Source organism: Entelurus aequoreus, linkage group LG17, assembly GCF_033978785.1.
Source record: "Entelurus aequoreus isolate RoL-2023_Sb linkage group LG17, RoL_Eaeq_v1.1, whole genome shotgun sequence".
Taxonomy (NCBI): Eukaryota; Metazoa; Chordata; class Actinopteri; order Syngnathiformes; family Syngnathidae; genus Entelurus; species Entelurus aequoreus.
Genome location: NC_084747.1, coordinates 23,678,682 through 23,699,770, shown reverse-complemented (window position 1 = coordinate 23,699,770; position 21,089 = coordinate 23,678,682). Strand labels below are relative to the sequence as shown.

At 41.6% G+C, this 21,089-nt stretch overlaps 2 protein-coding genes across 8 annotated transcripts in view; one reads left to right on the top strand and one right to left on the bottom strand.

Annotated features, from left to right (window-relative positions):
• LOC133632717 (centrosomal protein of 120 kDa-like) overlaps window positions 1-10,091 on the top strand; it is a 52,030-nt gene extending 41,939 nt beyond the window's left edge. Inside the window, exons 16-22 of one of the 3 annotated variants that reach the window (XR_009821694.1) lie at window positions 265-426; window positions 485-607; window positions 3,112-3,210; window positions 3,679-3,774; window positions 7,464-7,609; window positions 7,673-8,560; window positions 8,753-10,090. Coding sequence is in view for 2 of the 3 variants with exons in the window: in XM_062025325.1 (XP_061881309.1) it covers window positions 265-426; window positions 485-607; window positions 3,112-3,210; window positions 3,679-3,774; window positions 7,464-7,609; window positions 7,673-7,877 (831 nt within the window). In the remaining variant the exon portion in view is untranslated. Of the gene's footprint in view, window positions 1-264; window positions 427-484; window positions 608-3,111; window positions 3,211-3,678; window positions 3,775-7,463; window positions 7,610-7,672 lie in introns of all 3 variants that reach the window. The other 2 variants (XM_062025325.1, XM_062025326.1) reach the window with 2 other exon arrangements.
• The window catches only part of LOC133632718 (putative histone-lysine N-methyltransferase PRDM6), a 98,603-nt gene continuing 87,410 nt past the window's right edge, over window positions 9,897-21,089 (bottom strand). For 4 of the 5 annotated variants that reach the window (XM_062025327.1, XM_062025328.1, XM_062025330.1 and 1 more), the window contains 2 exons: window positions 13,274-13,450; window positions 9,897-10,678 (listed from right to left, as the gene is read on the bottom strand). In XM_062025327.1, the coding sequence (XP_061881311.1) occupies window positions 10,564-10,678; window positions 13,274-13,450 (292 nt within the window). In that variant the 3' untranslated portion in view covers window positions 9,897-10,563. Of the gene's footprint in view, window positions 10,679-13,263; window positions 13,451-21,089 lie in introns of all 5 variants that reach the window. The other variant, XM_062025329.1, reaches the window with a different exon arrangement.

The window sequence follows — 21,089 nt, the reverse complement described above, 5'->3', positions numbered from 1 at the left end:
CCATACTCACGGTATTTTCTGTCACCGAGTGAAGTTCCTGCTGTCTTCCGGGAAGTGGTTGCGATGTGTGGGGAGTAGATTCCTTCTTTCTCCGCGCTAGCTTCGTTAGCTTAGCAGCTAGCTAGTGTCAGCCATGATCCTTGGTCCACTTCCGCCAAACACTCTGCTCCCGCAACCTTCTCTTCTACTACTCCTCGTGCAAGTACTACTACTCAGTCTACTAATACTAGTCCTTGTATTAACGGTTGAGTGATGTTGTGTCAGACCCAAAGGATGCAGCGAGACCTTCTGGCCGAGCACAAGCTGAGCCAGCAGGAGTTTGATGAGAAGAGCAGGAGGTTGCAGCTGGAGTGCGACCACCGGGTGGCGCTGGAGAAAGACAAAGTGCGACTGATGGAGGACGAGCGAGCACGGCTCCTCAGGCAGGTAGGCCACGCCTCCAACATGTCCGCCAGATGAAGTAGTGAACACCAGTGTGTGGCAGTTGTCAGACGCAGAGAACCGCATCAGACTTCAGGAGAAAGAGTTCCAAAAGTACAAAGAACAACAAAACGTCCGACCCGAAGTACGTCTGCAGTCTGAGATCAACATCCTGACTCTGGAGAAGGTAAAGTACGGAAGTACACCTTCTTGCAGAAGCAACATATCACAGTGTCACCATGTTGTACCAAAGTACACCTTCTTGCAGAAGCAACATATCACAGTGTCACCATGTTGTACCAAAGTACACCTTCTTGCAGAAGCAACATATCACAGTGTCACCATGTTGTACCAAAGTACACCTTCTTGCAGAAGCAACATATCACAGTGTTACCATGTTGTACCAAAGTACACCTTCTTGCAGAAGCAACATATCACAGTGTCACCATGTTGTACCAAAGTACACCTTCTTGCAGAAGCAACATATCACAGTGTCACCATGTTGTACCAAAGTACACCTTCTTGCAGAAGCAACATATCACAGTGTCACCATGTTGTACCAAAGTACACCTTCTTGCAGAAGCAACATATCACAATGTCACCATGTTGTACCAAAGTACACCTTCTTGCAGAAGCAACATATCACAGTGTCACCATGTTGTACCAAAGTACACCTTCTTGCAGAAGCAACATATCACAGTGTCACCATGTTGTACCAAAGTACACCTTCTTGCAGAAGCAACATATCACAGTGTCACCATGTTGTACCAAAGTACACCTTCTTGCAGAAGCAACATATCACAGTGTCACCATGTTGTACCAAAGTACACCTTCTTGCAGAAGCAACATATCACAGTGTCACCATGTTGTACCAAAGTACACCTTCTTGCAGAAGCAACATATCACAGTGTCACCATGTTGTACCAAAGTACACCTTCTTGCAGAAGCAACATATCACAGTGTTACCATGTTGTACCAAAGTACACCTTCTTGCAGAAGCAACATATCACAATGTCACCATGTTGTACCAAAGTACACCTTCTTGCAGAAGCAACATATCACAGTGTCACCATGTTGTACCAAAGTACACCTTCTTGCAGAAGCAACATATCACAATGTCACCATGTTGTACCAAAGTACACCTTCTTGCAGAAGCAACATATCACAGTGTCACCATGTTGTACCAAAGTACACCTTCTTGCAGAAGCAACATATCACAATGTCACCATGTTGTACCAAAGTACACCTTCTTGCAGAAGCAACATATCACAATGTCACCATGTTGTACCAAAGTACACCTTCTTGCAGAAGCAACATATCACAGTGTCACCATGTTGTACCAAAGTACACCTTCTTGCAGAAGCAACATATCACAATGTCACCATGTTGTACCAAAGTACACCTTCTTGCAGAAGCAACATATCACAATGTCACCATGTTGTACCAAAGTACACCTTCTTGCAGAAGCAACATATCACAGTGTCACCATGTTGTACCAAAGTACACCTTCTTGCAGAAGCAACATATCACAGTGTCACCATGTTGTACCAAAGTACACCTTCTTGCAGAAGCAACATATCACAGTGTCACCATGTTGTACCAAAGTACACCTTCTTGCAGAAGCAACATATCACAGTGTCACCATGTTGTACCAAAGTACACCTTCTTGCAGAAGCAACATATCAATGTCACCATGTTGTACCAAAGTACACCTTCTTGCAGAAGCAACATATCACAATGTCACCATGTTGTACCAAAGTACACCTTCTTGCAGAAGCAACATATCACAGTGTCACCATGTTGTACCAAAGTACACCTTCTTGCAGAAGCAACATATCACAGTGTCACCATGTTGTACCAAAGTACACCTTCTTGCAGAAGCAACATATCACAGTGTCACCATGTTGTACCAAAGTACACCTTCTTGCAGAAGCAACATATCACAGTGTCACCATGTTGTACCAAAGTACACCTTCTTGCAGAAGCAACATATCACAGTGTCACCATGTTGTACCAAAGTACACCTTCTTGCAGAAGCAACATATCACAGTGTCACCATGTTGTACCAAAGTACACCTTCTTGCAGAAGCAACATATCACAGTGTCACCATGTTGTACCAAAGTACACCTTCTTGCAGAAGCAACATATCACAATGTCACCATGTTGTACCAAAGTACACCTTCTTGCAGAAGCAACATATCACTGTGTCACCATGTTGTACCAAAGTACACCTTCTTGCAGAAGCAACATATCACAGTGTCACCATGTTGTACCAAAGTACACCTTCTTGCAGAAGCAACATATCACAGTGTCACCATGTTGTACCAAAGTACACCTTCTTGCAGAAGCAACATATCAATGTCACCATGTTGTACCAAAGTACACCTTCTTGCAGAAGCAACATATCACAGTGTCACCATGTTGTACCAAAGTACACCTTCTTGCAGAAGCAACATATCACAATGTCACCATGTTGTACCAAAGTACACCTTCTTGCAGAAGCAACATATCACAGTGTCACCATGTTGTACCAAAGTACACCTTCTTGCAGAAGCAACATATCACAGTGTCACCATGTTGTACCAAAGTACACCTTCTTGCAGAAGCAACATATCACAATGTCACCATGTTGTACCAAAGTACACCTTCTTGCAGAAGCAACATATCACAGTGTCACCATGTTGTTGAAGGTGGAGTTGGAGAGGAAGTTGGAGTCCACCACCAAGTCCAAACTTCACTACAAGCAGCAGTGGGGCCGCGCCCTCAAAGAACTTGCACGCTTTAAAGAGGTACTTACTCTAATACTACTACTCACTACTTCTATGTACAACTTGACTTACCTTCTTTGTCCTCGCTATGCAGTATTACTTTGCTACTAGGTGTGTAACCATCTATTCATGTATATTACTAAGATTCAACTAAAACTCTCCCATTTTTCATGAGTTGAACTCTAAAACTTGTACTAGATACACCAAAGACCTTTTCTTCTCAAATATTGTTCACAAATCTGTGTTAGTGAGCATTTCTTCTTAGCCAAGATAATCCCTCCCACCTCCCAGGTGTGGCATATCAAGATGCTGATTAAGCAGCAGGATTAGGCTGCCACAATAAAAGGCCACTCTGAAATGTGCAGTTGTATTACAAGTTTTGAGGGAGTGTGCGGTTGACACGCAGACTGAAGGAATTTCCACCAGAGCTGTTGCCCGTGAATTTAATGTTCATTTCTCTACCATAAGATGTCTCTGAATGCGTTTCAGACAATTTGGCAGTACATCCAACTGGCCTCACAACCGCAAACCATGTGTTATCACACCAGCCCAGGACCTCCACACCTCCATGATCGTCTGAGAGAAGTGGGTAGGAGTGAGGTGTGATCTGGGGTATGGTCAGGTGTATGGTATGGTATGGTCAGGTGTATGTTATGGTACGGTCAGGTATATGTTATGGTATGGTCAGGTGTATGGTATGGTATGGTCAGGTGTATGTTATGCTACGGTCAGGTGTATGTTATGGTACGGTCGGGTGTATGTTATGGTACGGTCAGGTATATGTTATGGTACGGTCAGGTGTATGTTATGGTATAGTCAGGTGTATGTTATGGTACGGTCAGGTGTATGTTATGGTACGGTCAGGTATATGTTATGGTACGGTCAGGTGTATGTTATGGTATGGTCAGGTGTATGTTATGGTACGGTCAGGTGTATGTTATGGTATGGTCAGGTGTATGTTATGGTATGGTCAGGTGTATGTTATGGTACGGTCAGGTGTATGTTATGGTATGGTCAGGCCTATATTATGGTATGGTCAGGTGTATGTTATGGTACGGTCAGGTGTATGTTATGGTATGGTCAGGTGTATGTTATGGTACGGTCAGGTGTATGTTATGGTATGGTCAGGCCTATATTATGGTATGGTCAGGTGTATGTTATGGTACGGTCAGGTGTATGTTATGGTACGGTCAGGTGTATGTTATGGTACGGTCAGGTATATGTTATGGTACGGTCAGGTGTATGTTATGGTATGGTCAGGTGTGTATTATGGTACGGTCAGGTGTATGTTATGGTACGGTCAGGTGTATGTTATGGTATGGTCAGGTGTATGTTATGGTACGGTCAGGTGTATGTTATGGTATGGTCAGGTGTATGTTATGGTATGGTCAGGTGTATGTTATGGTACGGTCAGGTGTATGGTAAGGTATGGTCAGGTGTATGTTATGGTACGGTCAGGTGTATGTTATGGTATGGTCAGGTGTATGTTATGGTACGGTCAGGTGTATGTTATGGTATGGTCAGGTGTATGTTATGGTACGGTCAGGTGTATGTTATGGTATGGTCAGGTGTATGTTATGGTACGGTCAGGTGTATGTTATGGTACGGTCAGGTGTATGTTATGGTACGGTCAGGGTTAGGTACCGTATTTTTCGGAGCATAAGTCGCTCCGGAGTATAAGTCGCACCAGCCAAAAATGCATAATAAAGAAGGACAAAAACATATATAAGTGGCACTGGAGTATAAGTGGCAGTTTTGGGTAAATGTATTTGCTAAAAGCCAACAGCAAGAATAGACATTTGAAAGGCAATTTAAAATGTCTAAAGAATAGTGAACAACAGGCTGAATAAGTGTACGTTATATGAGGCATAAATAACCAACTGCTATGTTAACCTCACATATTATGGTAAGAGTCATTCAAATAACTATAACATATAGAACATGCTATACCTTTACCAAACTATCTGTCACTCCTAATCGCTAAATCCCATGAAATCTTCCTCCCCGGTGTGGCTCCTGGTATGTCCTTCTTTCTGCTGCTCCATCACCGTTTTCTGCTGCATATTTCACTACATCCATCTTGTAACCTGCAGTATATCATTTCCTTTTGCCTGCCATTTTAGTTTAGTCCTTCTCAGTTTTTATAAGTTACTGCCAATGTTGATGTGATCCATTTTAATAGCTCCGGCAGTAGCATTTAGCATATAGCAGTTAGCATTCCATGACCCACAATGCATTTCTGCCATGACCCGCCCCCGCCAAATTCTTATTGGTTGACCTTCTTATTCTTATATGTGATGACCTCACACTATACAGTGTGTGCTACCAAGTATGATGTCATCACATGACATCATACTTGGTAGCACACACTGTATAGTGTGAGGTCGTCACATGACATCATACTTGGTAGCACACACTGTATAGTGTGAGGTCGTCACATGACATCATACTTGGTAGCACACACTGTATAGTGTGAGGTCGTCACATGACATCATACTTGGTAGCACACACTGTATAGTGTGAGGTCGTCACATGACATCATACTTGGTAGCACACACTGTATAGTGTGAGGTGGTCACATGACATCATACTTGGTAGCACACACTGTATAGTGTGAGGTGGTCACATGACATCATACTTGGTAGCACACACTGTATAGTGTGAGGTCGTCACATGACATCATACTTGGCAGCACACACTGTATAGTGTGAGGTCGTCACATGACATCATACTTGGCAGCACACACTGTATAGTGTGAGGTCGTCACATGACATCATACTTGGTAGCACACACTGTATAGTGTGAGGTCGTCACATGACATCATACTTGGTAGCACACACTGTATAGTGTGAGGTCGTCACATGACATCATACTTGGTAGCACACACTGTATAGTGTGAGGTCGTCACATGACATCATACTTGGTAGCACACACTGTATAGTGTGAGGTCGTCACATGACATCATACTTGGTAGCACACACTGTATAGTGTGAGGTCGTCACATGACATCATACTTGGTAGCACACACTGTATAGTGTGAGGTGGTCACATGACATCATACTTGGTAGCACACACTGTATAGTGTGAGGTTGTCACATGACATCATACTTGGTAGCACACACTGTATAGTGTGAGGTCGTCACATAACATCATACTTGGTAGCACACACTGTATAGTGTGAGGTCGTCACATGACATCATACTTGGTAGCACACACTGTATAGTGTGAGGTGGTCACATGACATCATACTTGGTAGCACACACTGTATAGTGTGAGGTGGTCACATGACATCATACTTGGTAGCACACACTGTATAGTGTGAGGTCATCACATGACATCATACTTGGTAGCACACACTGTATAGTGTGAGGTCATCACATGACATCATACTTGGTAGCACACACTGTATAGTGTGAGGTCATCACATGACATCATACTTGGTAGCACACACTGTATAGTGTGAGGTCGTCACATGACATCATACTTGGTAGCACACACTGTATAGTGTGAGGTCATCACATGACATCATACTTGGTAGCACACACTGTATAGTGTGAGGTCGTCACATAACATCATACTTGGTAGCACACACTGTATAGTGTGAGGTCATCACATGACATCATACTTGGTAGCACACACTGTATAGTGTGAGGTCGTCACATGACATCATACTTGGTAGCACACACTGTATAGTGTGAGGTCATCACATGACATCATACTTGGTAGCACACACTGTATAGTGTGAGGTCATCACATGACATCATACTTGGTAGCACACACTGTATAGTGTGAGGTCGTCACATGACATCATACTTGGTAGCACACACTGTATAGTGTGAGGTCATCACATGACATCATACTTGGTAGCACACACTGTATAGTGTGAGGTCGTCACATAACATCATACTTGGTAGCACACACTGTATAGTGTGAGGTCATCACATGACATCAGTGTTGTTGCAGCAGCAATGAGCCACATGGTGCTGGCTGATCAGTGTGAGTGTGAGTGTGCACGGGATCTGTGTGAGTGTGCACGGGATCTGTGTGAGTGTGCACGGGATCTGTGTGAGTGTGCACGGGATCTGTGTGAGTGTGCACGTGAATCCCGGCTGTTGTCCACGTGCACTTTGCCGTCCTGGCCCTGAACAAGTGTTGATGGACACTCGTTGATGTTTGGTGTGACTGACAGAAATATGACTTACTTTTCTGTCAAAGTAAAAAAAACATCAATCACGGGCCTAACAGGAAGCCCCGCCCACTGTGTGTGTGTGCAGCGGGAGCAGGAGAACGCCATGACGCGTCTGCAGAAGCGTCAGGCGGAGCTGGACGGCATGACGCTGCGTTTGCTAGCAACAGAGGAGAAGGAGGCGGTCCGACAGGACAGACAGGAACTGGGGGACATCAGGAACCAAGTCAACAGGTGAGTGCTAGCTTTAGCATCTTAGCTCGCTCACCTCACCCCCGGACTTTTCCACCTCCACAGGTTCAAGCAACAGGGGGACGGCTTAGACCCCGCCCCTTCCGTGACCGGACCCGCCCCCAAGCTGAGCCAGAGCGCCGACGAGCACCTGAGACGCCTGCTGGAGGAACGAGACACGCTGCTGAGGACGGGTGTGTACACGCACGACGACCGCATCATCACCCAGCTCAACCACCAGATCCAGGACGCCATGATGGACACCACCTGACGGCCAATCAGGTTATAGGGTGTGTACACGCACGATGACCTCATCATCACCCAGCTCAACCACCAGATCCAGGACGCCATGATGGACACCACCTGACGGCCAATCAGGTTATAGGGTGTGTACACGCATGATGACCTCATCATCACCCAGCTCAACCACCAGATCCAGGACGCCATGATGGACACCACCTGACGGCCAATCAGGTTATAGGGTGTGTACACGCACGATGACCTCATCATCACCCAGCTCAACCACCAGATCCAGGACGCCATGATGGACACCACCTGACGGCCAATCAGGTTATAGGGTGTGTACACGCACGATGACCTCATTATCGCCCAGCTCAACCACCAGATCCAGGACGCCATGATGGACACCACCTGACGGCCAATCAGGTTATAGGGTGTGTACACGCACGACGACCGCATCATCACCCAGCTCAACCACCAGATCCAGGACGCCATGATGGACACCACCTGACGGCCAATCAGGTTATAGGGTGTGTACACGCACGATGACCTCATTATCGCCCAGCTCAACCACCAGATCCAGGACGCCATGATGGACACCACCTGACGGCCAATCAGGTTATAGGGTGTGTACACGCACGATGACCTCATCATCACCCAGCTCAACCACCAGATCCAGGACGCCATGATGGACACCACCTGACGGCCAATCAGGTTATAGGGTGTGTACACGCATGACGACCTCATCATCACCCAGCTCAACCACCAGATCCAGGACGCCATGATGGACACCACCTGACGGCCAATCAGGTTATAGGGTGTGTACACGCACGACGACCGCATCATCACCCAGCTCAACCACCAGATCCAGGACGCCATGATGGACACCACCTGACGGCCAATCAGGTTATAGGGTGTGTACACGCACGATGACCTCATTATCGCCCAGCTCAACCACCAGATCCAGGACGCCATGATGGACACCACCTGACGGCCAATCAGGTTATAGGGTGTGTACACGCACGATGACCTCATCATCACCCAGCTCAACCACCAGATCCAGGACGCCATGATGGACACCACCTGACGGCCAATCAGGTTATAGGGTGTGTACACGCATGATGACCTCATCATCACCCAGCTCAACCACCAGATCCAGGACGCCATGATGGACACCACCTGACGGCCAATCAGGTTATAGGGTGTGTACACGCACGACGACCGCATCATCACCCAGCTCAACCACCAGATCCAGGACGCCATGATGGACACCACCTGACGGCCAATCAGGTTATAGGGTGTGTACACGCACGATGACCTCATTATCGCCCAGCTCAACCACCAGATCCAGGACGCCATGAAGGACACCACCTGACGGCCAATCAGGTTATAGGGTGTGTACACGCACGATGACCTCATTATCGCCCAGCTCAACCACCAGATCCAGGACGCCATGATGGACACCACCTGACGGCCAATCAGGTTATAGGGTGTGTACACGCACGATGACCGCATCATCACCCAGCTCAACCACCAGATCCAGGACGCCATGATGGACACCACCTGACGGCCAATCAGGTTATAGGGTGTGTACACGCACGACGACCGCATCATCACCCAGCTCAACCACCAGATCCAGGACGCCATGATGGACACCACCTGACGGCCAATCAGGTTATAGGGTGTGTACACGCACGATGACCTCATCATCACCCAGCTCAACCACCAGATCCAGGACGCCATGATGGACACCACCTGACGGCCAATCAGGTTATAGGGTGTGTACACGCACGATGACCTCATCATCACCCAGCTCAACCACCAGATCCAGGACGCCATGATGGACACCACCTGACGGCCAATCAGGTTATAGGGTGTGTACACGCACGACGACCTCATCATCACCCAGCTCAACCACCAGATCCAGGACGCCATGATGGACACCACCTGACGGCCAATCAGGTTAGGACGTGAACAGACATGTTTGTTAGCACTTTAGCAACTATGTTAGCTACATGAGGCTGAGACAAAACCACCATCTTTCTTAGACTCTTGATATTTATTTATTTCTTTATCCTGGTATGCATCACACCAGTCATAATAACAATTATCATTCTTGTGTGTTTTCTAATAAAATGTCAGCTTTTCTTCACGTTTTATTGTCAACTCATGCAAACGTGAGCATCAACGTCCCGTCAAGTAAACAGGAAGTGGGTAAAAACGTCAACACAAACACGTTACCATGACTTCAAGCTAAAAGTGACTTATTTTTTTTGCGTCATTAAAGCTTTTTTTTTAATGTCCAGGCACAAAAACGTCAACTTTGGTGTGTGCTTGTTGTGGTGTGGGTGACGCCAAAGTGCAACAACATCAATATTCATTTGGTCAATCAAGCTCCGCCCCCTGCATGGGCGTGTTTGCTTTGGTCTCCGCCTCCAGCGCTTTTTGGTATTGAGAGTTTTCTTTGGAGGTAAAAGCTGCAGCGTTCAAACAATCTTTGGTTTGAGAGGAGGCCTCACTTTGCCAGTTTCTTTTGGCCGCCACAAGAGGGCGGCGATGAAGCAGAAAGGTTTGGCTTCTCCCTCAGACTTTGGCACAACTTTGGTCCGTTGGTCAGGAAGCACCGGGCGGGATAGAAAAGCAAAGATGGCGCCGAGGAGAATCAAGGAAGAAAAAGGAAGCTCTCGTGTTTGTCAAACGGCCGCCATCTTTGACTTCTAGTCCACCTCGATGGACTCGCCGCCTTCGCTTGACGGCTTGCACTCGTTTGGAAGTCGCTGGTGGCGGCTGAGCTGCGTGGCCTGCGTGAAGCTGCGATCACACCGCTCGCACCTGACACACACACACACACACACACACACACACACACACACACACACACACACACACACCTTTTCAACACTGACATTTCAACACTGACTTTTCAACACTGACTTTTCAACACTGACTTTTTACCATTGACTCTTTAACACTGACTTTTCAACACTGACATTTCAACACTGACTTTTTAACACTGACTTTTCGACACTGACTTTTCAACACTGACTTTTCGACACTGACTTTTCAACACTGACTTTTTAACACTGACTTTTCGACACTGACTTTTTAACACTGACTTTTCAACACTGACTTTTCGACACTGACTTTTCAACACTGACTTTTTAACACTGACTTTTCAACACTGACATTTCAACACTGACTTTTCAACACTGACTTTTTAACACTGACTTTTCAACACTGACTTTTTAACACTGACTTTTCAACACTGACATTTCAACACTGACTTTTTAACACTGACTTTTCAACACTGACTTTTTACCATTGACTCTTTAACACTGACTTTTCAACACTGACATTTCAACACTGACTTTTTAACACTGACTTTTCGACACTGACTTTTCAACACTGACTTTTCGACACTGACTTTTCAACACTGACTTTTTAACACTGACTTTTCGACACTGACTTTTTAACACTGACTTTTCAACACTGACTTTTCGACACTGACTTTTCAACACTGACTTTTTAACACTGACTTTTCAACACTGACATTTCAACACTGACTTTTCAACACTGACTTTTTAACACTGACTTTTCAACACTGACTTTTTAACACTGACTTTTCAACACTGACATTTCAACACTGACTTTTCAACACTGACTTTTCAACACTGACATTTCAACACTGACTTTTCAACACTGACTTTTTAACACTGACTTTTCAACACTGACATTTCAACACTGACTTTTCAACACTGACTTTTTAACACTGACGTTTCGACACTGACTTTTCAACACTGACTTTTTAACACTGACTTTTCAATACTGACTTTTTGACACTGACTTTTTAACACTGACGTTTCAACACTGACTTTTCAACACTGACTTTTCAACACTGACTTTTTAACACTGACTTTTCGACACTGACTTTTTAACACTGACTTTTCAACACTGACTTTTCGACACTGACTTTTCAACACTGACTTTTTAACACTGACTTTTCAACACTGACATTTCAACACTGACTTTTCAACACTGACTTTTCAACACTGACTTTTCGACACTGACTTTTCAACACTGACTTTTTAACACTGACGTTTCGACACTGACTTTTCAACACTGACTTTTTAACACTGACTTTTCAATACTGACTTTTTGACACTGACTTTTTAACACTGACGTTTCAACACTGACTTTTCAACACTGACTTTTTACCATTGACTCTTTAACACTGACGTTTCAACTGACTTTTTAACACTGACTTTTCAACACTGACGTTTCAACACTGACTTTTCGACACTGACTTTTCAACACTGACTTTTCGACACTGACTTTTTACCATTGACTCTTTAACACTGACGTTTCAACTGACTTTTCGACACTGACTTTTCAACACTGACTTTTCGACACTGACTTTTCGACACTGACTTTTCAACACTGACTTTTCAACACTGACTTTTTACCATTGACTCTTTAACACTGACGTTTCAACTGACTTTTCGACACTGACTTTTCAACACTGACTTTTCGACACTGACTTTTCAACACTGACTTTTTAACACTGACTTTTCGACACTGACTTTTTAACACTGACTTTTCAACACTGACTTTTCGACACTGACTTTTCAACACTGACTTTTTAACACTGACTTTTCAACACTGACTTTTCGACACTGACTTTTCAACACTGACTTTTTAACACTGACTTTTCAACACTGACTTTTCGACACTGACTTTTCAACACTGACTTTTTAACACTGACATTTCAACACTGACTTTTCGACACTGACTTTTCAACACTGACTTTTTAACACTGACGTTTCGACACTGACTTTTCAACACTGACTTTTTAACACTGACTTTTCAATACTGACTTTTTGACACTGACTTTTTAACACTGACGTTTCAACACTGACTTTTCAACACTGACTTTTTACCATTGACTCTTTAACACTGACGTTTCAACTGACTTTTTAACACTGACTTTTCAACACTGACGTTTCAACACTGACTTTTCGACACTGACTTTTTGACACTGACTTTTCAACACTGACTTTTCAACACTGACTTTTCAACACTGACTTTTTACCATTGACTCTTTAACACTGACTTTTCAACTGACTTTTTAACACTGACTTTTCAACACTGACGTTTCAACATTGACTTTTCAACACTGACTTTTTACCATTGACTCTTTAACACTGACTTTTCAATTGACTTTTTAACACTGACTTTTCAACACTGACTTTTCGACACTGACTTTTTAACACTGACTTTTCAACACTGACTTTTCAACACTGACTTTTCAACACTGACTTTTCAACAGGCATTTTGCTAAGATATGACTATTAATGAAATTGTCCGCATGATTAGACTTGAGTGAGAGAAGTGATTGACAGGTGTCAAAGAGTACTCACTGGTACTTACTTGAAGGGCTTCTCTCCCGTGTGCGTGCGGATGTGGTTGTTGAGGGTGGTGGCGCCGGCGAAGGCGCGGCCGCAGTACCCGCACTTAAAGGGCCGGTCGCTGGAGTGCGTCACCACGTGGTTCCTCAACTCTGAGGGCTGGGAGAAGGAGAGCGAGCAATGGCCGCACTGGTAGGGCCTGAAACACACCAGCACACCTGTCACCTGAGGGGGCGGAGCTACTTCTTGATGGACGCTCAAAGCAGACCACGCATTTGGACTTTGTGTTGACATGATTGCATCATCTCTGTGTGTCTTTATTCACCATGACTATCTGTGTCTTTATTCACCATGACTATCTGTGTGTCTTTATTCACCATGACTATCTGTGTCTTTATTCACCATGACTATCTGTGTGTCTTTATTCACCATGACTATCTGTGTGTCTTTATTCACCATGACCATCTGTGTCTTTATTCACCATGACTATCTGTGTCTTTATTCACCATGACTATCTGTGTCTTTATTCACCATGACTATCTGTGTGTCTTTATTCACCATGACTATCTGTGTCTTTATTCACCATGACTATCTGTGTCTTTATTCACCATGACTATCTGTGTGTCTTTATTCACCATGACTATCTGTGTGTCTTTATTCACCATGACTATCTGTGTCTTTATTCACCATGACTATCTGTGTGTCTTTATTCACCATGACTATCTGTGTCTTTATTCACCATGACTATCTGTGTCTTTATTCACCATGACTATCTGTGTCTTTATTCACCATGACCATCTTTGTCTTTATTCACCATGACTATCTGTGTGTCTTTATTCACGATGACTATCTGTGTGTCTTTATTCACCATGACTATCTGTGTGTCTTTATTCACCATGACCATCTGTGTGTCTTTATTCACCATGACTATCTGTGTGTCTTTATTCACCATGACTATCTGTGTGTCTTTATTCACCATGACTATCTGTGTGTCTTTATTCACCATGACCATCTGTGTGTCTTTATTCACCATGACTATCTGTGTGTCTTTATTCACCATGACCATCTGTGTGTCTTTATTCACCATGACTATCTGTGTGTCTTTATTCACCATGACTATCTGTGTGTCTTTATTCACCATGACTATCTGTGTGTCTTTATTCACCATGACCATCTGTGTGTCTTTATTCACCATGACTATCTGTGTGTCTTTATTCACCATGACCATCTGTGTGTCTTTATTCATGATGACTATCGATGTCTTTATTCACCATGACCATCTGTGTGTCTTTATTCACCATAACTATCGGTGTCTTTATTCACCATGACCATCTCTGTGTCTTTATTCACGATGACTATCTGTGTGTCTTTATTCACGATGACTATCTGTGTGTCTTTATTCACCATGACTATCTGTGTGTCTTTATTCACCATGACTGTGTGTCTTTATTCATGATGACTATCTTTGTGTCTTTATTCACGATGACTATCTGTGTTTTTATTCACCATGACTATCTGTGTGTCTTTATTCACGATGACTATCTTTGTATCTTTATTCACCATGACTATCTGTCTTTATTCACCATGACTATGTGTGTATTTATTCACGATTACTATTTGTGTCTTTATTCACAATGACTATCTTTATCTTTATTCATGATGACTATCTTTGTGTCTTTATTCACGATGACTATCTGTGTGTCTTTATTCACGAGGACTGTGTGTCTTTATTCATGATGACTATCATTGTGTCTTTATTCACCATGACTATCTGTGTCTTTATTCACGATGACTATCTGTGTCTTTATTCACAATGACTATCTGTCTTTATTCCCCATGACTATCTGTGTGTCTTTATTCACCATGACTATCTGTGTGTCTTTATTCACGATGACTATCTGTGTCTTTATTCACCATGACTATGTGTGTCTTTATTCACATGACTATCTGTGTGTCTTTATTCACCATGACCATCTGTGTGTCTTTATTCACGATGACCATCTGTGTGTCTTTATTCACCATGACTATCTGTGTGTCTTTATTCACCATGACTACCTGTGTGTCTTTATTTACCTTGACTATCTGTGTGTCTTTATTCACCGTGACTATCTGTGTGTCTTTATTCACGATGACCATCTGTGTGTCTTTATTCACCATGACTATCTGTGTCTTTATTCACCATAACTATCGGTGTCTTTATTCATGATGACTATCTGTGTGTCTTTATTCACGATGACTATCTGTGTCTTTATTCACGATGACTATCTGTCTTTATTCACCATGACTCTCTGTGTGTCTTTATTCACCATGACTATCTGTGTGTCTTTATTCACCATGACTATCTGTGTGTCTTTATTCACCATGACTACCTGTGTGTCTTTATTCACCATGACTATCTGTGTGTCTTTATTCACCATGACTATCTGTGTCTTTATTCACCATAACTATCGGTGTCTTTATTCATGATGACTATCTGTGTGTCTTTATTCACGATGACTATCTGTGTCTTTATTCACGATGACTATCTGTCTTTATTCACCATGACTCTCTGTGTGTCTTTATTCACCATGACTATCTGTGTGTCTTTATTCACCATGACTATCTGTGTGTCTTTATTCACCATGACTATCTGTGTGTCTTTATTCACCATGACTATCTGTGTCTTTATTCACCATAACTATCGGTGTCTTTATTCATGATGACTATCTGTGTGTCTTTATTCACGATGACTATCTGTGTCTTTATTCACGATGACTATCTGTCTTTATTCACCATGACTCTCTGTGTGTCTTTATTCACTATGACTCTCTGTGTGTCTTTATTCACAATGACTATCTGTGTCTTTATTCACCATGACTATCTGTGTGTCTTTATTCACATGACTATCTGTGTGTCTTTATTCATGATGACTATCATTGTGTCTTTATTCACCATGACTACCTGTGTGTCTTTATTCACCATGACTATCTGTGTGTCTTTATTCACCATGACTATATGTGTGTCTTTATTCACGATGACTATCTGTGTGTCTTTATTCACCATGACTACCTGTGTGTCTTTATTCACCATGACTATCTGTGTGTCTTTATTCACCATGACTATCTGTGTGTCTTTATTCACCATGACTATCTGTGTGTCTTTATTCACCATGACTATCTGTGTGTCTTTATTCACAATGACTGTGTGTCTTTATTCATGATGACTATCTTTGTGTCTTTATTCACGATGACTATCTGTGTGTCTTTATTCACCATGACTATCTGTGTGTCTTTATTCACGATGACTGTGTGTCTTTATTCATGATGACTATCTTTGTGTCTTTATTCACGATGACTATCTGTGTGTTTTTATTCACCATGACTATCTGTGTGTCTTTATTCACGATGACTATCTTTGTATCTTTATTCACCATGACTATCTGTCTTTATTCACCATGACTATGTGTGTATTTATTCACGATGACTATTTGTGTCTTTATTCACAATGACTATCTTTATCTTTATTCATGATGACTATCTTTGTGTCTTTATTCACGATGACTATCTGTGTGTCTTTATTCACGAGGACTGTGTGTCTTTATTCATGATGACTATCATTGTGTCTTTATTCACCATGACTATCTGTGTCTTTATTCACAATGACTATCTGTCTTTATTCCCCATGACTATCTGTGTGTCTTTATTCACCATGACTATCTGTGTGTCTTTATTCACGATGACTATCTGTGTCTTTATTCACCATGACTATGTGTGTCTTTATTCACATGACTATCTGTGTGTCTTTATTCACCATGACCATCTGTGTGTCTTTATTCACCATGACTACCTGTGTGTCTTTATTTACCTTGACTATCTGTGTGTCTTTATTCACCATGACTATCTGTGTGTCTTTATTCACCATGACTATCTGTGTGTCTTTATTCACCATGACTATCTGTGTGTCTTTATTCACAATGACTATCTGTGTGTCTTTATTCACCATGACTATCTTTGTATCTTTATTCATGATGACTATATGTGTGTCTTTATTCACCATGACTATCTTTGTATCTTTATTCATGATGACTATCTGTGTGTCTTTATTCACAATGACTGTGTGTCTTTATTCACCATAACTATCTGTGTCTTAATTCACAATGACTATCTGTGTGTCTTTATTCACCATGACTATCTGTGTGTTTTTATTCACCATGACTATCTGTGTGTCTTTATTCACAATGACTATCTGTGTGTCTTTATTCACCATGACTATCTGTGTCTTTATTCACCATGACTATCTGTGTGTCTTTATTCACCATGACTATTTGTGTGTCTTTATTCACGATGACTATCTTTGTATCTTTATTCACGATGACTATCTGTGTGTCTTTATTCACAATGAGTGTGTGTCTTAGTTCATGATGACTATCCGTGTGTCTTTATTCACAATGACTGTGTGTCTTTATTCACGATGACTATCTTTGTATCTTTATTCATGATGACTATCTGTGTGTCTTTATTCACCATGACTATCTGTGTGTCTTTATTCACCATGACTATCTGTGTGTTTTTATTCACCATGACTGTGTGTCTTTATTCACGATGACTATCTTTGTATCCTTATTCACGATGACTATCTGTGTGTCTTTATTCACGATGACTATCTGTGTGTCTTTATTCATGATGACTATCTGTGTGTCTTTATTCACAATGACTGTGTGTCTTTATTCACGATGACTATCTTTGTATCTTTATTCATGATGACTATCTGTGTGTCTTTATTCATGATGACCATCTGTGTGTCTTTATTCACCATGACTATCGGTGTCTTTATTCACCATGACCATCTGTGTGTCTTTATTCACCATGACTATCTGTGTCTTTATTCACCATAACTATCGGTGTCTTTATTCACCATGACCATCTCTGTGTCTTTATTCACGATGACTATCTGTGTGTCTTTATTCACCATGACTATCTGTGTGTCTTTATTCACCATGACTATCTGTGTGTCTTTATTCACCATGACTGTGTGTCTTTATTCATGATGACTATCTTTGTGTCTTTATTCACGATGACTATCTGTGTTTTTATTCACCATGACTATCTGTGTGTCTTTATTCACGATGACTATCTTTGTATCTTTATTCACCATGACTATCTGTCTTTATTCACCATGACTATGTGTGTATTTATTCACGATGACTATTTGTGTCTTTATTCACAATGACTATCTTTATCTTTATTCATGATGACTATCTTTGTGTCTTTATTCACAATGACTATCTGTGTGTCTTTATTCACGAGGACTGTGTGTCTTTATTCATGATGACTATCATTGTGTCTTTATTCACCATGACTATCTGTGTCTTTATTCACGATGACTATCTGTGTCTTTATTCACAATGACTATCTGTCTTTATTCCCCATGACTATCTGTGTGTCTTTATTCACCATGACTATCTGTGTGTCTTTATTCACGATGACTATCTGTGTCTTTTTTCACCATGACTATGTGTGTCTTTATTCACATGACTATCTGTGTGTCTTTATTCACCATGACTATCTGTGTGTCTTTATTCACGATGACTATCTGTGTCTTTATTCACCATGACTATGTGTGTCTTTATTCACATGACCATCTGTGTGTCTTTATTCACGATGACCATCTGTGTGTCTTTATTCACCATGACTATCTGTGTGTCTTTATTCACCATGACTACCTGTGTGTCTTTATTTACCTTGACTATCTGTGTGTCTTTATTCACCATGACTATCTGTGTGTCTTTATTCACGATGACCATCTGTGTGTCTTTATTCACCATGACTATCTGTGTCTTTATTCACCATAACTATCGGTGTCTTTATTCATGATGACTATCTGTGTGTCTTTATTCACGATGACTATCTGTGTCTTTATTCACAATGACTATCTGTCTTTATTCACCATGACTCTCTGTGTGTCTTTATTCACCATGACTATCTGTGTGTCTTTATTCACCATGACTATCTGTGTGTCTTTATTCACCATGACTACCTGTGTGTCTTTATTCACCATGACTATCTGTGTGTCTTTATTCACCATGACTATCTGTGTCTTTATTCACCATAACTATCGGTGTCTTTATTCATGATGACTATCTGTGTGTCTTTATTCACGATGACTATCTGTGTCTTTATTCACGATGACTATCTGTCTTTATTCACCATGACTCTCTGTGTGTCTTTATTCACTATGACTCTCTGTGTGTCTTTATTCACAATGACTATCTGTGTCTTTATTCACCATGACTATCTGTGTGTCTTTATTCACATGACTATCTGTGTGTCTTTATTCACCATGACTATCTGTGTGTCTTTATTCACCATGACTACCTGTGTGTCTTTATTCACCATGACTATCTGTGTGTCTTTATTCACCATGACTATATGTGTCTTTATTCACGATGACTATCTGTGTGTCTTTATTCACCATGACTACCTGTGTGTCTTTATTCACCATGACTATCTGTGTGTCTTTATTCACCATGACTATCTGTGTGTCTTTATTCACCATGACTATCTGTGTGTCTTTATTCACCATGACTATCTGTGTGTCTTTATTCACAATGACTGTGTGTCTTTATTCATGATGACTATCTTTGTGTCTTTATTCACGATGACTATCTGTGTGTCTTTATTCACCATGACTATCTGTGTGTCTTTATTCACGATGACTGTGTGTCTTTATTCATGATGACTATCTTTGTGTCTTTATTCACGATGACTATCTGTGTGTTTTTATTCACCATGACTATCTGTGTGTCTTTATTCACGATGACTATCTTTGTATCTTTATTCACCATGACTATCTGTCTTTATTCACCATGACTATGTGTGTATTTATTCACGATGACTATTTGTGTCTTTATTCACAATGACTATCTTTATCTTTATTCATGATGACTATCTTTGTGTCTTTATTCACGATGACTATCTGTGTGTCTTTATTCACGAGGACTGTGTGTCTTTATTCATGATGACTATCATTGTGTCTTTATTCACCATGACTATCTGTGTCTTTATTCACAATGACTATCTGTCTTTATTCCCCATGACTATCTGTGTGTCTTTATTCACCATGACTATCTGTGTGTCTTTATTCACGATGACTATCTGTGTCTTTATTCACCATGACTATGTGTGTCTTTATTCACATGACTATCTGTGTGTCTTTATTCACCATGACCATCTGTGTGTCTTTATTCACCATGACTACCTGTGTGTCTTTATTTACCTTGACTATCTGTGTGTCTTTATTCACCATGACTATCTGTGTGTCTTTATTCACCATGACTATCTGTGTGTCTTTATTCACCATGACTATCTGTGTGTCTTTATTCACAATGACTATCTGTGTGTCTTTATTCACCATGACTATCTTTGTATCTTTATTCATGATGACTATATGTGTGTCTTTATTCACCATGACTATCTTTGTATCTTTATTCATGATGACTATCTGTGTGTCTTTATTCACAATGACTGTGTGTCTTTATTCACCATAACTATCTGTGTCTTAATTCACAATGACTATCTGTGTGTCTTTATTCACCATGACTATCTGTGTGTTTTTATTCACCATGACTATCTGTGTGTCTTTATTCACAATGACTATCTGTGTGTCTTTATTCACCATGACTATCTGTGTCTTTATTCACCATGACTATCTGTGTGTCTTTATTCACCATGACTATTTGTGTGTCTTTATTCACGATGACTATCTTTGTATCTTTATTCACGATGACTATCTGTGTGTCTTTATTCACAATGAGTGTGTGTCTTAGTTCATGATGACTATCCGTGTGTCTTTATTCACAA